Source organism: Vombatus ursinus, unplaced genomic scaffold, assembly GCF_900497805.2.
Source record: "Vombatus ursinus unplaced genomic scaffold, bare-nosed wombat genome assembly UNPS02012082.1, whole genome shotgun sequence".
In the NCBI taxonomy this organism is placed as follows: Eukaryota; Metazoa; Chordata; class Mammalia; order Diprotodontia; family Vombatidae; genus Vombatus; species Vombatus ursinus.
The window spans coordinates 2,938,360-2,955,611 of NW_020951860.1; the positions used below are offsets into that span (position 1 = coordinate 2,938,360).

Below are 17,252 nucleotides of genomic sequence, written 5' to 3' on the forward strand. Positions count from 1 at the left end.
CGCTCCTCAGTCTCTTCCTTGGGGGGAATAAATTACCCCCTCCCTGCTTCCACTCCCTTACAAAGTGAACACTATGAGCTGGAGATGCAAGCACCAAAAATAAATAAACACTCCCTACCTTTATTGAGCTGAAGATAATACAATTAGAGATTTTTCAAACTAAAAAGAACCTTAGATTTCATCTTGCCCAACTAGAGAGGTTAAGTGCCTTACTTGCCTATGGTCACATAGCAAGTTATTATTCCCTAATCTTTCACTTGTGTCATCACTGCTTAATCAAATGCTGGTTTTACCGAGATAAGAGTAGAACACTTTATAATTTAAGAGTCAAAATGTTCCCAGGGCATGTGTACAACATTGGCGTTTGGGGGTGGTGATATAGTTCAACACCAAAATCCTTTGCAGGTGGCTTTTCTAATCTAACAACAACTTCTCTCTTTAAAAGCCTGGAGGTTTCATTTACCCTTTTTTCCTGAACTGAAGGGATAAAACTAGATGATCTCCAAAGTCCCTTTCTGTTCTAATCCTATGAGCTAACAAGGAACACAGCTCCTAGCTTTTTCTACTGCTCTGTAGATGAGCAGAAGCAAAAAAAGACATGTCATGAACACAGTGCAGCCCCTTGCTAGCAAAGCTCCTATTCAGGAGACCTCTTCTGCTTCTTCCCTCATAATCATTACTGCTTAAATAGCTCAGTCATTAAACACTTTCCTTAGCTGCGCTTCCACTCTGATGCACAAAATTATCTGCAAGAGGCTTTCTAAAAGACTTTGGCATTACAAAATTAACAGTCGATACTAGAACACAACTTGTAAAAATTTATTTAAACAGAACTTAAAGATTTTAAACAGTATGCTGGGAAGAGCTTATCAAATTATTTGTATTACCAAACTTAGGCTCTTTAGTCATATATGATCTTAGTGGTTAATGTCTCAGGGATTTTTCTATCTGAAGTTGAAATGAAGTCCCACTTCTTTCCATTTACATCAGTTACTTGTGATTACATTAGTATGGGAACCCCTTTTATCAATGCAGATTATACAGTAGATGGAGTGCCAGGCCTGTAGTCAGGAAAACTCATCTTCCTGAATTCAAGTCTGGCCTCAGACACTTACTAGCTGTGTGACCCTGGGCAAATCACTTAAACCTCTTTGCCTCAGTTTCCTTATCTGTAGTATGAGGTGGAGAAGGAAATGGCAAACCATTCCAGTATTTGCCAAGAAAACCTCAAATGAGGTCATGAAAAGTCAGACAGAACTGAAACAACTGAGCAACAACTCACAGAATTATCTGAACCTTAAAGATTTTAAAAGACACGCATGGTCATATAGCTAATGTCAGACGCAGGATTTGAACCTCGCTCTTTCTGCTTACAAGTCTAGAATTTTGTCCGTTAAGCCATGCTTCCTTGTACCTATCCACTTAAAACTACATTTTCTTCATGCTATCCTAAGGGGTATTTTGGAAGTCAATGACATTATTTATACAAATCACTTTTCTGGGCCTCATTTCCCTTATCTGTAAAAGGAAGATGTTACATTAGATCATCTGTTTGGACTCTTCAAACTTTTGTTACTCTATGAAAGAACAGGATCATTCAGAATAAGTCCAAAGTGGACTGGTTGGTTTAAATGATCCGGTTAGACTAGCTGCACAAAATAGATTAACTAGCCAGTTTTCAGGGTTCCAATTCACTTTATGCAATAATGATAATAATTGCAATCACAATCTGGATTTGTTTGTTAAAATAGAGGCATTTATGATGGCAGTTGAGAACTAGAGTTTTGCCACCAGAAATTAGAGAAGGGTAATTAAGGATTCCAATTGTAATGATCAATGTAGATTATACAAGAAAATAATAGAAATTATGCAACTCATCATTGCAGGCTATAAAACTTAACACCTACCAAATAACTTGCAAGACATGACTAAAATTATACGTCAGAAACTCATTATCTTTCATGGTCAGGGAGACAAAATTCCCCAAACCACAGTCCTCAAAATACCCCTCAACCAGTAAATGGCACTGGAACTGAACCATTATCACAGATTGTACTGCTGCCTATAATCTCTGAGACATACTTTGATTCATAAAATATTAAGAATGTTTTAAATAAATGTCACCATACTAAATATTCAAATTTTCTAAGCTGCGTGGAATGAAATGCTTTCAAAATATAGAGACCTAGCAAAAAAATCTAAATCATATAGGAACTGGATTCAATATATATCATTCCTCTTGTCCTATCTACTACTGGACTTGTACCAAGGTTGCTTTCAGTTACCCTAATTAGGATAAATTGACATATTACTACATTTATTCAGCTATGTAATAAGCTCCAGAGCAAAAAATCAACAAGAACTTATTAAGAGCTTACAATGTGCAATGTGTATAAATGCTGAGGTTAAAAAAACAAACCACAATTCCTGCCTTCAAGGAATTCATATTCTAATGGAGGAGACAACCTGTAAACAACTATGTATAAACAAAATATATACAGGATAAAATAGGAGGTGATCTCAGAGGAAAGATATCAGCAGTGGAACCAGGAAAGGCCTGTTGGGCCCCCTGATGGTGGGATTGGAGCTGAGTTTTGAAGGAAGTGAGAGAAGTCAAGAATTGGAGGTGAAGCCAGACAGTTTTCAAACATTTTGCCAATGCAAAAGCAGAGAATCAGGAGAAGTGTCCTGTAAGAGGAATAACCAGAAGGTCAGTGTTTCTAAACCATAAGAGTTCAGAAAAGAGTTTTCTGGGGCATAATGGAGAAATCCAGAGGAGTATATAGACTGATTTGTTGTTCAGGTTTTGTTTTGCTTTTTCAGTTATATCTGTCTCTTTTTGACCCCATTTGGGGTTTTCTTGGCAAAGATACTGAAGTGGTTTGTCATTTCTTTCTCCAGCTCATTTAAAAGTTTTTTTATTTATTTTGATTTATCAATAATCACTTCCAGAAGCTTTTGAATTTTAAATTTTTCTCCCCCTCCCCACCTCCCTCCCAAAGACAGCGTGAAATCTGATATAGGCTATACATTTCCATTCCTATTAAGAGTATTTTCACATTAGTGATGTTGTAAGGAAGAATTAGAACCAATAGGAGGAACCACCAGAAAGAGGAAACAAAACAAAACAGAAGAAAAAAATAGCAAATAGTATGCTTCGATCTGCGTTCAAACTCCATAGTTCTTTCTTTGGATGTGGATAGCATTTTCCATCATGAGACCTTTGGAGATGTCTTAGATCCTTGCATTGTCTCCAGATCATTTTTATAAGTGAGGAACTGAGACAAACAGGGTTAAGTGACTTGCCCAGGGTCACACAGCTAGTCAGTGTCGGAGAACAGATTTAAACTCAGGAAGATGAGTCTTCCTAACTCTAGGTCTGGCACTCTGTCTACTGTACCACCTAACTGCCCTGTATAGACTAATAGGAAATGAAAAGGTTAGTCAAGTAGGAAGAGGATCAATAAAAGGCCATTAGATTAAACAATTGTGATGGCAGAAAATAAAGAGGAATTAAGAAACCTCCTGATGAGGCTTGTAAAGGAGAGTATAAAAGCTGGCTTGAAGCTTAATGTCAAAAAAACTCAGAGCTTGGCAACTGGTCCCACCACTTCCTGGCAAACAGACAGAGAAGAAATGGAAACAGTGTCAGATTTTATAATTTGGGACTCGAAGATCACTGTAGATCACTACATCCATGAAATTTAAAAAACCCTTCTCCTTGGAAGGACAGCTATGGCAAACATGGTGGCATACTAAAAAGGAGAGACATCACTTTGTGGACAAAGATACATATAGTCTAAGCTATGGTTTTTCCAGTAGCAAAGTTTGGCTGTGACAGTTGGACTATAAGGAAAGCTGAATGCCACTGAATCAATGCTTTCAAATCGCAGTGTTGGAGACTTTTGAGAATCCCTTGGACAGCAAGGAGGTCAAATGCCTAAATGCCTAAAAAAATTAATTCAGGCTATTCACCAGAATCTGAAGCTGAAGCTTAAATACTTTGGCCACATAATGAGAAGACAGGACTCACTGGAAAAGAACCTGTTGCTGGAAAGATAGAAGGCAAAAGGAAAAGAGAACAGTAGATAGTGTCATGGAAGCAATGAACATGAATTTGGACAGATTTTGAGAGATAGTGGAGGATAGAAGGGCCTGGCATGCTATAGACCAAGTCAGACGTGACTGAATGAACAACAATAACAAAAGACTTAGCAATAAAGAGATCATTGATCACTTTGAAGAAAGCTGTTTTAGTTGAATGATGAGGTCCGAGTCAAACTAAAGAGTGTTTAAAAGAGACTGAGAGGAGAGAAAGTAGAGGCACCAATTGTAGACAGCTATCTCCATGAGTTTACATAAAAGAGAAATAGTGATATAGCTCATGGTGGATGAGCAAATCACGGGAGGATTTTTTTTTAAGGACAAGGAAGACATGAGCATGTTTGTAGGCAAAACAGAATCAGCTAGTGGATAGGGAAAACATTAAATATGAAAGGATAATAACTGGATAGCAACTTATCCCATGTTTTTTCCATTTGAATTCTATTGGACAAGATGAGAACTTTTTTCTATAATAAAAATAGTAGTAGTAGCAGTAGCATTAGTAGTAGTGGTAGATTTTATATGATATTATATAGTATTCATAGAGGTACTTTGATATTTACGTAGGTACTTTAGAGTTTCCAAATCACTTTACGTATTTTATAGCCCCCAAAGAAGTCTAAGACCACACAAATATAAGGTTTTTTTCTCCATTCATGGTAGCGAGGCCACTGGTTTTCCCTTTTTTATAATTTTAAGATTAATTCATCATCACACAGAAGAAATCCAGATTAATAATCAATCTGATTAATCAAATTGATTAATTAAAATTTAATTAATTAATAATTATCTAGATTAAATTCTTTGATAGAATGTAATCTCCTTGAGGGCATGGAGCATTTCAATTTTTTTTGTTTCCTCATCACCAAGAACAATATATGCATATAATTCTTAGCAAATGTTTGTCATTTGACTTGGATGGCCATTCTTTTTTTTTTTTTTTTTGAGGCAGTTAGGGTTAAGTGACTTGCTCAGGGTCATGCAGCTAGTAAATGTTGGAGGCCAGATTTGAACTCAGATGCTCCTGGCTCCAGGGTCCCTGCTGTATCCACTGTGCCACCTAGCTGCCCTGATTGTTCTTTTAAAAAAAATTATACTTTTTTTAAGCATTAATTTTTTAAATTTTGAGTTCCCAGTTCTTTCCCTCCCTCCAGCCACTCTCCCACCAATTGAGAAGACAAGCAGTATATATCAATTATACATGTGAGGTCATGAAAAACATTTCCATATTAGCCATGTTGCAAGAAAAATAGTCTGGAAAAAGATATGCCTTAATCTGTACTCAGAGTTCATCAGTTCTCTCTCTGGATATAGATAGCATTTTTCTTGATGAATCCTTTGGAATTGTCTTGGATTGTTGTATTGATTAGATCAGCTAAGTCTTTCACGGTTCATCATCACTATAATATTGCTGTTACTGTATACAATGTTCTCCTGGTTCTGCTCATTTCTTTTTGCCTCACTTCATATAAGTCTTCCCAGGTTTTTCTGAAACCATCCCTTTTGTGATTTCTTACAATATAATAGTATTCCAACGCAATCATATGCCACAACTTGTTCGGCCATTCCCTAATTGATGGGCATTGAATGACCATTCTTATTTTTTTAATTTTTTCTTATTTTTAGGCAGTTGGGGTTAAGTGATTTGCCCAGGATCACACAGCTAGACAGTGTCAAGTGTTTGGTCTGAGGCCTGATTTGAACTCAGGTTCTCCTGATTTCAGGGCCGGTGCTCTATCTACTGCGCCACCTAACTGCCCCTGCCCATTATCTGTTTTGCAAAAAACACATACCACTAACAAAAGAGTTGAGAATGTGAATGGTTCATCTCTGCCCATACCATTAATGGGAAACCAGCTCAAGTGAGTGTCTTGTGGAAAGGAAAACCCCTTTAGAGTTTTTTCAAACAATCAACCCAAGACATTTCTCCCATGAGATCTGTCAGGATCTATGCCATTTGTAACTTAGGATATCACACATAACATTTAGAACCACAGTTCATAATAGTGAACAGAACTGAGGGGTATCCTACATATTGCCTACCCCAAAACAGAAAAGCTCAGCAGATTGGAATAGATCAAAGATCTCAAAAAATGTTAGACCTAGAAGGGCATGTAGAGAAAATCCAGTCTGACTCTTTCATTTTAATGATAAGGCTTACTGTAGGCTTTTAACCTTTTCCTTCAAAGAACCCCTCTCACTTCAGAGCTTTGAATGTGGGCACTCATTTGTCTCCAAGTTTCCCAACCTGCCATGTAATGTTAGTCTGATGAGCTGGTGCCTGGCTTTCCAACAAAAGAGCAGTGTTGCTAAATCATCTTAATGATTAAAACTAGTTAGGAGAAAGACATTCCAAAAGCTGGATGTCTTCAGCACAGTAGAGGAGTACACAACCAAAAATCTGCAATCCTCAGAATCACGGACAATGTGGATTTGAGGATTGGGAGAATTTATATATGTGTCTCAGGTAGGAGTGGCCACCCACATTGAAACACTTCACGCTACTCCACCTACTCACTCTCTGGACTAGCTTGTTTATTTTAACCTGCTCTCACAGTTACATCTAGGTTCCCAGAGAAGGACAACCTTGTGGAAACATTCAAACTTTCTCAAAGTCCTAGAGAGAACCCTGATTTGAGCAAAATACATTCCCCCATTTGTCACTATACAGCTCAATACCCCACCTATGTGCCTCCATTTACATGAAAGTAGCTACTTACAAAAATGACCCTTTTAGATCTTAGATATAACCATTTACTTAACAATAGAGTAAAATAAATAATAACATCATAGGTACTCATATATTAAAGAAAATTTGGGAATAATACATTTATCCAAATCTACATATAAACCTAAATTCTTCCATAAGTGTTTTCAGTATTGATAGGAGAAAGTGAGCACACTTATAGTAACCTACCAGGAAGTACATAAGCAAGAAAATCCCATGTCTTAAGGGAACTCACAACTCTGTAACTATAAACTTTAATGTCTTCTTTCTATCTCAGAAGCTGTCCGTAGGAGTTCCATGATAAACATAGCTTCCACATAAAACATATGCTTCCACTGATAAGCTAAGTTGATCCATGATTTACTTGATTCAGACCTCTCTAGACATAACATCTCAGTCAACCTAGAAAACACTAGGTGTTCTCTGATTTTCTGCTTTAAAATTGTTGCTCTGCTCAACTGAACATACTCATCAGTAGCAACTGAATATATTAGAAGTGTCAAAACTGTGGGCCATACTGCAGCCAGAATCAGACTAAAATTTAATTGGGAATCTATAACAAAATAAATAAAAATAAAATAGAACATAGATAATGTTAGTATGTGGTTTTTTAAGTCAATATGGGTCCCATGGAGATCCTGATGTATGGTTCAATGGCCCTGTTTCTATTTTAATTTTACACTATTGGTATACATCACTTAGAATTTCAAACTTATCTGATACAGTTCTGAAATTTTTCCTTTCACCTTTCTCTCCTTTTATCTTTCTAGGTACAGACTCTGGGTCCTCTTTCCAAAGGATCCCACTTTAGCTTAAAGTTAGTAAGCAAATTTTTATCTTCTGTCTTTAACTAGATAAATTACATTCGTCCCATATGAATAAGTTTGGTGTCCATGTTTACAATATACTTCGGTTTGTCACACTCAAGAAGGATTGACTATTTGTCTCAGAACTCTGAATCAGAGTAACTCTGACTCCTAGAATTCTAAACAGATAACTCATCAACAAACTTCTTCACATGAAAGGGCAATACCTTAAAGGGACAATATCTACCTTTATACTAGAATTTTTGATATTGGATTGTAGTTTGAATATACCATAACTATGACAAGACATTTTATGTTTGGAATGAAAGATCAAAATATTATGGTTGATACATATGTAAAAGATTGAAAGAACAAAACAAAATTGAAAAATATAACTGGATTGAACTGAGAAATCAACTAGTTCAGTTCCATCACTTTAGAGATGAGGAAATTGATACAAAGAAGATAACACAATTTTCTATAATTAGTGTATGGTAGTTACCCCATACCCTTCTTCCAATTTATCAAGAACAGTCTATAGACTATGAATTTTACATGTTGATGAGTTTTAGATACATAGGTTTTTCAATTGTCTTCTGGGGTTATAAAGAAATTTATGGGATTTGAAAGGCAAACTCTTTTTCAGCCATCTATTATTTTCTCCTAGCCATGAGTGAAAATGAGAATTGAAGTACAAATTCCTCCTTCATCTTCATCTCTAAGGCAACTTAAAGATGCCTCTTCCATTCTCTAAAACATTTATCATCATGTGCTGGTACTTTTTATTGAGAGCATTTAAGTTATTTTCCCATCATTTGTTGGTGCTCTGTGCCAACTCAGAGTAGATTTTAGAAGACAATAAGTCTCCCTAAGATCATAAACAAGTGGTTTGCAAGAACCCAGAAATTAATTACCTTCATTACATTCCTTTCTTAGATCTATGGCCTGAAAAAAGTAGTTGGATTTGTCCATTCTTATTTCTTCTTGGTAAACATCAAATTGCTTTCTCTTGGAATTCCATTTTCCTATTGATATTAACTACATTTTAAAAAATTCTTTTCCTGGTATTTACTTTCATTGTTTTAGTCATATTTTGAATTTAAGTTGTACTTTCCAGGAGACTAACAGTAGAATGGTATTGTTCTGTCCTTTTCTGTTTTCATATTCAGGAACCTTGTGTGTGTTTTTGTTTTTATGTCTTCTACCACTACCCATCTGTTTCCCCCATCCCCAACCCCACACTCTTACTTTCATCTCTGGGATGTATGCTTCTTGGGGGCCAAAAAAAGTTTACTTCATTTTTAAAATTAATCTCTCCATACCCTGTGGTAGATGTTGCAGGGACCTGCTGATTTGTGTGTTCACATTTTTCAAGTGTTCTCTTCAGTGCTTTTTATAGATACCTATTTTTGCAAGATATTCATTGCTTCTTAATTGTTCCCGAAGCTTTTTTTATTGTTGCTTGAGACAGATTTAAAATAGCAGAGCAACATTTGAGCCTCTAGATAATCTTTATAGATTTCAGCTCTTCCTCACTTACCAATGAAGTGATTTTCTTTCCCATGTGCCTTTCTTTCATGTTTTTTGTGATAGCCCTACATATTCTTATCATCATTGGACACTTCAGGTTTGACTGACCCTCTCACAGGTTGGTTTCAAACATCATACTTTTCCCTGGGTTTGGCTCATTTACTCCAACCTGCTCTCATACTAACATGTATCAGTTACCAGAGATAGAACTCCACCATATGGTTATGGATTCAAACTCTCAGGCTCTGAGGAATAACCCTGTATTCACCAGTCTAATTCTTGAGCCCTACCCACCCCCTATCTGATGTATTTTCTGTTTGTACAACCAGTCATTCACAATAAAAAAAACACACATTTAGATCTTAAATATAGCCATTTCCTTAACAATAAAGAAAAAGAAATAATAATGTAGATACCAATATATTAAAGCAAATATATAAAATATATCACAATACACATATAAACCTAGATAGTCTCCCACTAATTGACTCCCAACCAATTCACTGTGTGCACACAGCTATAGGAACCTGGCAGGGAGGGACATGAGGGAGAAAAACTCACGTCCTTAAGGTAACTCACAACTCTGGACTACAGGCTTCAGTGTTATTGGTTCATTAAAGTGCTTCTCATTGCTTGATGGAAGATCATCAGCTTTCCAACTGGGAAAATTCTCTTTCCTTTTCTGAATAGTCATCACCTTTAAAAGGACATTACAGAAAGAGTTATCTCTAGCTGTTCTGTTTCAACTAGAGTACTGCAAAGCTCATCAAACTGGCCGTTTCTGGGCTATAAAGAGCAACAAGATCAGCCAGTTATTTACTTATCCAGATGTTGCATTGTCCAGTAAGAATGGAGCCCACAGCAACACAACTCGCCTGTAGCTGCAAAGCCCTCTCTGCTTTTCCTTCTCATGCCAGAAGTGGCAGCAGAGAACAATAAACCCTTATGAAAAGCTTCACCTTTCTCCAATTCTAGATGGTGCTGAAGGGCAATTACAATCACTGGCGATTAAGTCAATTCTGCAACCTATTCAAAGAAAGCCCTCTCTAAACTGATGGCTTATAATTAATCCAATTGACCCCCAAGTACATCATCCTTGTGATGTCACTAGTCTTCTCCAAAAAACGAAGGATGAACAACAAACAGCCAAAGCAGCTTTTTATTTAGTTCCCTTGCTGTGTCTTCAGCTCAGGTTCCTCTTCTGGTTCCTGAGCTGTTCTTTTTCTATTTCCTGAGCCTCCTGACTCAGTGACTCACCTTTTACTTTAAAAATCACAACTCCCCAGATTTCCCTTGTAAAATATGTCAATTTCCAAATATATGATTTCTCTCTTTTTTCAAGTTTTACTGTCTTTTGTCCTACAATACTCTATGACAATTAGCTGAAGTATCCATCAAGCTCCGAAGTCTTCACTGTAGTCTTTGATCTCTGGTGCCCTTGAAACTGTGTCTCTATGCAATCATATTTCCTTAGTATCTAATTAATAAAAGATCTTCCTCTGCCCCTTTGTAGCATAAAACTGTTTCCACACAAGTAAGACATCACTCCCCACTGTTCACAAAGAAATCCAAGATCTCACATCTATGCCACGGAACATTTTATTTCCAATACTGTACAAATCCTATATGAAAGCTATGTTTCTTCATACACATACATTAGTAGTATATATAAAACAAACAGGCAACTAGGTGGCACAGTGGATAGAGTACCTGGGTAGAGGCAGGAAGACCTGAATTCAAATCCATCCTCAGACACTTACTAGCTGTGTGAGCCTGGCAAGTTACTTAACCCTATTTGCCTTAGTTTCCTCACCTGTAAAACGAACTGGAGAAGGAAATGGTAAACCACTCCAGTATCTTTGCCAAGGAAACCCAGAATGGGTCACAAAGAGTCATACACGATTGACAACTGAACAACAATATTATAACAAAGTTCTTTTTCTGCTCCTATTAAATATCAAAATGTTCATCTGTAACAGCAGCAATATCCTGCATCCTTTGACAATGTAAATCTCTTCCTTTTTACACAAAACATTTTTTTCTGTCTCTTTCATTATGAAAAGCACTGTATTTGTCTTAAAGAGTCATCAGTTCAGGTGCACAGGTGTTCAGGAAGGATTAGCACCTCTGATGTGTGGGCTTACTGAGCCCTTTTCAGGGCTGCTCATCGTTGATGTCTACCTTCACCCTAATGTCATCTGTGGCTCCAAGAAGCTGTAGTATGTGCAGTGTCCACACCTTAGTAAAACCATCTAGGCAAACAAGCCAAACCAGGTTGAGGGTAACTGACAAGCCCCAAACCTGTAGATGAGTTAGAGAGACATTTACCCCAAGCATGTGTAGACTTCCCCCAGCAGAATGGGAGGATGAGAACAATTCCAACAACCATGAAAAGAAACTGAAGCAGGTGCTGTGGAGCCCTTAGAGCTTGGTCAGAAATCGAAGAAGCCAAGGTCATTCACTGCATCCAGGCCATTGCCAATCATCTTGATGTTTGTCTTGCCATTGAACTTTGAAGAAAGAGTAAGGCTGAAGACTTTGTGACTCTGCCTCACTTAAATCTAAGGCACGTGCAAGTCAAGACATCACCTTGTGATGTCATTGGTCCTTTTCAAAATGAAAGACAAACAACATCTTACATAGGTAAACTCTATCCTCCACATTCTCCTTATCTACTAGTTTATTAGTCTTGTCAAAAAAGAATGAGGTTTGTCTGACATGACCTGTTCTTGATGAAATTATGCTGGCTCTTAAATCACCACTTCCTTTATACATGTTTGTCCACCTTCTTTTAATGATCCAATTGGGAATTTTTCTAGGAATTTAAAGGCAAGCTCAGTGGTCTTATAGTTTACAGACTCTGTTCTCTCTCTGTCTCTCTCTGTCTCTCTGTCTCTCTCTCTCTCTCTTTCTCTCAAATCAGGGCAATAGTTACCCTTAGTTAGTCTTGTGGTACTCCTCTAATTTTCTGTTATCTTTCAAATATTATTGATAATGCTCAGCAAGGGTGATGTCTGGTTAGCATCCACAATAGGAAATTCCGTACAGTGACTAGCACATAGTAAGCACTTAATAAATGTTTGTTCCCTTCCCTTGCCCTCTTATACTACAAGTCCCTTCATATCAGTCTTATCAGACAAATCACATTATTCTACTTTCACTTTCTCAAAATGTAGGATGTATGTTAGATGATATAGTGGCTTGTCTTCTTCTGACATAAAGCCAGGATGAGATGCCCGTCCACTGGGGAATGGCTGAACAAGTTGTGGTGTGTGATTGTAATGGAATATTATTATGCTATAAGAAATGGCAAGCAGGACGATTTCAGAAAAACCTGGAAAGACTTATATGAACTGATAAAGAGTGAATTGAGCAGAACCAGGAGAACATTGTAAACAGTAACAGCAATATTGTATAACGAACAACTGTGAATGATTTAGCTATTCTCAGCAATACAATGATCCAAGACAATCTCAAAGGACTCCAGAAAAGTAAATGATGGCATCTGAGTAAAGACTGAAGTATACTATTTTTCTTTCTTTCTTTCCTTCTCTTTCCCTTCCTTCCTTCCTTTCTTTTTTTCTTCAAGTTTTCTTCCACAAAATGACTAATATGGAAATGTTTTACATGATAGCACATGTATAACCTATATCAGATTGCTTACCATCTCAGGGAGGGGAAAGGGAAGGGAGAGAGGGATAGAATTTGGAACTCAAAACTATAAAAAATGAATGTCTAAAAACATGTTTTTACATGTAATTGAGAAAAAATAAAACATTAAAAAATTTCAAAAACAAAGTCCAAGATGGAATAAATGCTTCTGCTGAGGTTCCCATCATTCCCACCCACCCCAGCAACCAATTTCTCACAATTAATTAAAATCAAACCCAAAATAGAATTTCCTTTTATTGGTTCTTCCACCTTTTGAAGGAAGGTACTAGAATATGTACAGAAGACTTATTTCAGGATTTCCCACTGCTGTAATGGAGAGATTTAGAATCACAAAGCATAAGTCCTGGTTCTACCACTTACCAGCCATTTTTCTTGAACAAATCATTTATGTTCTCTGACCAAGTACCATGTTTGTGAAAATCTGCCTCACTTAACTCCAATTCATGCACAAGTCAAGACATCAACCCATGATGTCAGTGGTCCTCTTTGAAAACGAAAGACGAACAATAACGGCTACTTTCTTTGAGACTCAGTTTCCTCTTATGAAAAATGAGGTAAATCATACTTGCACTACCCATCTCAAGAGATTTTTGTGAAGATCAGATGAGGTTGTATATGGGATAGTGCATTGTAACCATGAAGGACCAATATAAAATATCAGCTATGACAAATAACTAACAAGAATTTCCATAATTAACTATCTTCCCTAGCATGAGCACCCAACTTTAGGCTCTTGAAGATTTTTCTCTTGGTTGGAGATTATTGTTCTTCTTCTTATATTCCTCTGTGAAATGAAGATTTTCAAGTTTGAAACTACAGGCCCAGAAACAGCAGCACTTCTGCATAAGGAGGTGATAGGCTCCATTTTTACCTCAGCCAAACTAGTAGAGGGAAAGAAAAAAGAGAGACATTGAGACATGAAGGTTATCTTAGAACACCTTAGAGAGGGTTAGAGGTCCTTATAGTTCAATTATACATGAAAAGGCCAGGAGACAATGAACTTGCCCCAGGGCACATATATCTTCCTTACCTTTTTGTCCACAGCCACTTAAATCATTTGCATAAATCTCTACAGAAACTGGAGATGAATACCTGAACTAATCACCATAAGTAAAAGTGAAGTCCAAAAACTTGAGGGAAGCCAACTCTGAATTCAGGATTATTGAACCAGAAAGCCTAGAACTCTCCCATTTCCTGCCTGGAGGTAACAAACCTCAGAGCTAAGGCTCTGAAGGGGTCAAAGAATAGAAGGTAAAGGTCATTGTCCTTGCTAAACTGTAATACTTGGCTAACACTCCAGCTGAGAAAAGCTGTGTAACACCCAGCCAAACCAAAGGCTGGCAGTGATGACTCCAACTGCCCATCACTGAGAGTCTAGGGGAACAACCTGTGTCGCAGAGATACTACCTGCAGTGAAGAATTCAGTGCCCAGTAGCCAAGTGGCCTAGCTGTCCAGCTGTACAATAGCCTGCCCAGATCAGACCATCATCAGCTGCTGCCCAGTCAGCCTAAAGGGGTGGTTACATCAGGTACAAAAAAATGCTGTGACATTTGGATTGCCTTGATATTTATGAAAGGACGAATATGTTGAAATAACTGTTCTGAAATTGAGAAGACTTCTGAACAAAGTCGATAATTAGGATCATGTTATTGCTGTTGTCAACTGTAATCATTATTTTTTTAGGAAAATTTACTTGAAATTTTTTTGCTTTTTTTATTACCATTATTACCTGTCAGTAAAAAGTAATATGCTTAATTTCATATGTGTGTGAATCACATAATATTACTTTCCATTGAGACCATTGAATTTTTTAACTTAACTGACAGCTCTTATAAAAGCATAGCATTCTGCTTAAGCTTACCAATGATTAGCCTTGATGAAAGAACCTCTGATATACCAAGTTTCACAAAGTTAACATCAATAATGTTAACCAATCCCATGAGGAAAGACAAAACAAAAGACAAAACACAAAGCCAAAACAACAAAAAACCTAGTCCTTCAGAAAAGGAAAAAAATCCTCATTTGGCACCTTGTATAAATGGCCAAATTATCTTAGTGTGGGATTCTGTAGTATGCTAATAAGTTTATTGCGAAAGGGTGTTTGCTGGGGGGAACTGTTGTATACAGTATGCATGTACAAACAGGATCCTAATTCATGAAGTTCCTAACAAAATTCCCCAATTATGAATATTACCGCAAATTTGACCTTCAGCCATGACAAATATGTTTCAAATATGCTGATATATATTTTAAAATTTCCCTGGTTTTTTTGTTGTTGTTGTTATTATCCACTGCCTTATAGCTTGCTGGCAGGGAGGTGGTGCAATGGATAGAGGTCTGGGCCTGGAATCAGGAAGACTTATCTTCCTGGGTTCAAATCTGTCCACAGACACTTAGTAGCTGTATGACCCTGGGCAAGTCGCTTAAGCCTATTTGCCTCAGTTTCCTTATCTGTAAAATGAGATGGAAAAGGAAATGGCAAATCACTCTAGTACCTTTGCCAAAAAAACCCCAAATGAGGTCAGGAAGAGTCAGACATGACTGAAAACAACTGAACAATAACATGTCTTGCTAAGATTCTCTGTTTACGCTTTCCCCTTACATCAGTTCAGAGTAATAGGTAGTATAGAGAAGTGTTAGCATTGGCTGCTACATGGCTCCTTCAAATATGCAAAGGCACCTGCAAATATTGTTTGTATAGAAGTTGCACTTAGAGGTTGTCGTAAGTATTGTTATTGCTGATGGTGATTTTACCCACCTCTAGGACAAAAGTCCAAAGCACTTCAGATATGGGAAGCATGGAGAGGATAATCTGGGTTTCCTATACCAATGCAAATCTCTCGCTCTCTTTCTTTAAACAAATCAAGGGGAACTCCCTAAATTTCCTTAAGCATCATGGAGTACTTTCCAGTCACAGATTAGCTGGCAGGAGTTTATTAAGAGGGAAAGATATTTTAGAAATAAATTGCCAGAAAGGGGACCTTTTTTATGATAACAGATTTCCTATAGGTATTGCTTTAGGATCATAGCTTTAATTTGTGGGGAAGAGAGGATGGTAGTATCCTATTTAGGAAGTGACTCTTTACAAGGCATTTGTAAAATATAAAGTCAGGAATCATGGCTGAGCTACTGATTGACCAAGTTATTCTCTTCATCGTTCCCTGCTTTAATGTCCCCGTTGGGATAAAAAAAATGCCACTTTACAGGTGACTGAAAAAGCATTGCCAAACCACAAAATTCCTGCCATTTTCTACAAATCATATTCAGGAAAGAGAAACAGCCGGCCTAGAAAGCATGTGTATGGAATATAGGCTTTAGAAAGCAAAAAGTTAATCCTGAAAAATTTGAAACGTCTAGACCAGGTACTTGGGATATCATGAATCATATAAAGAAACACATGAACTTTCATTTAAATCTTTAGATAAGCTGTTTGAATAATAAAATGTTGAGGAAGCTTCCAAATACCAACCCCTTGAATCCAAAACTGAGTATATAGATAAAAATATCAATAAACTCTTCAAAGAAAAGACTACTAATATCACCACTCATTATCCTTCTCCCATCATCATTATCTAGCTGAAGGAACTTGGCAGTGTACTATGCACCCTGGTGATATAAATGTCATCATTATTGCTGTATTTTTATTGCTCAGAATAACATGGTGTTAACACAGCAGAGCATCCAGGTACATTAAATCAGTTGTTGAATCTAAAGTCTCCAAGTTGTATGGCAAATATCCAAAATGATTACTTTCTTGAATTGGTGCTGGCATATGATAAACCTTGGTTACTCAAGTTGTTTAACACGTGCACAGAATCTCCCTGTCTCCAAGACGAAAACTAATTTCATGTATGTTATTATTAATCATAATTTGTCTCTACAGTCGTGAACCTTAAATACATTTTTTCTAACTCTTCTCTCTCTCTCTCTCTCTCTCTCTCTCTCTCTCTCTCTCTCTCTTTCTCTCTGTCTCTCTCTTTCTCTCCCTCTCTTTCTCTCTCTCCCTTTCTTTCCTTCTCTTGGTCCTTGTCTTTCCTTTATTTCCTCTGGCTACCTGAGATGTCCCAGTAGAAGATGACCCTTCTCCTTGTGCCCTTGACACGGGACATGGACGGCAGTGCCAGAATGGCACGATATGTAAAGCAGGGTGGGATGGACCCAAACACGGTATCACCAACTTTGACAATTTCGCCTTCGCCATGTTAACTGTGTTCCAGTGCATTACAATGGAGGGTTGGACAGATGTGCTGTACTGGGTATGTATCTGGAAATGGGAGAACTAGGGGGGAGAGGAAGCAAAAGATACAACATTTTGTTTGGGGAATTTTTGAATAGTTGGCTCAGAAGTCACAGGGATAACAAATCCCCTTTGAGTAACATTTCTATTATTTCCCTTTTCCCTACCTTGACT

At 37.3% G+C, this 17,252-nt stretch overlaps 1 protein-coding gene across 1 annotated transcript in view; it reads left to right on the forward strand.

Annotated features, from left to right (window-relative positions):
• CACNA1C (calcium voltage-gated channel subunit alpha1 C) overlaps positions 1-17,252 on the forward strand; it is a 752,540-nt gene that overhangs the window by 470,464 nt on the left and 264,824 nt on the right. Inside the window, exon 6 of the mRNA XM_027857289.1 lies at positions 16,913-17,097. Coding sequence (XP_027713090.1) covers positions 16,913-17,097 — 185 coding nt within the window. The remainder of the gene's footprint in view (positions 1-16,912; positions 17,098-17,252) is intronic.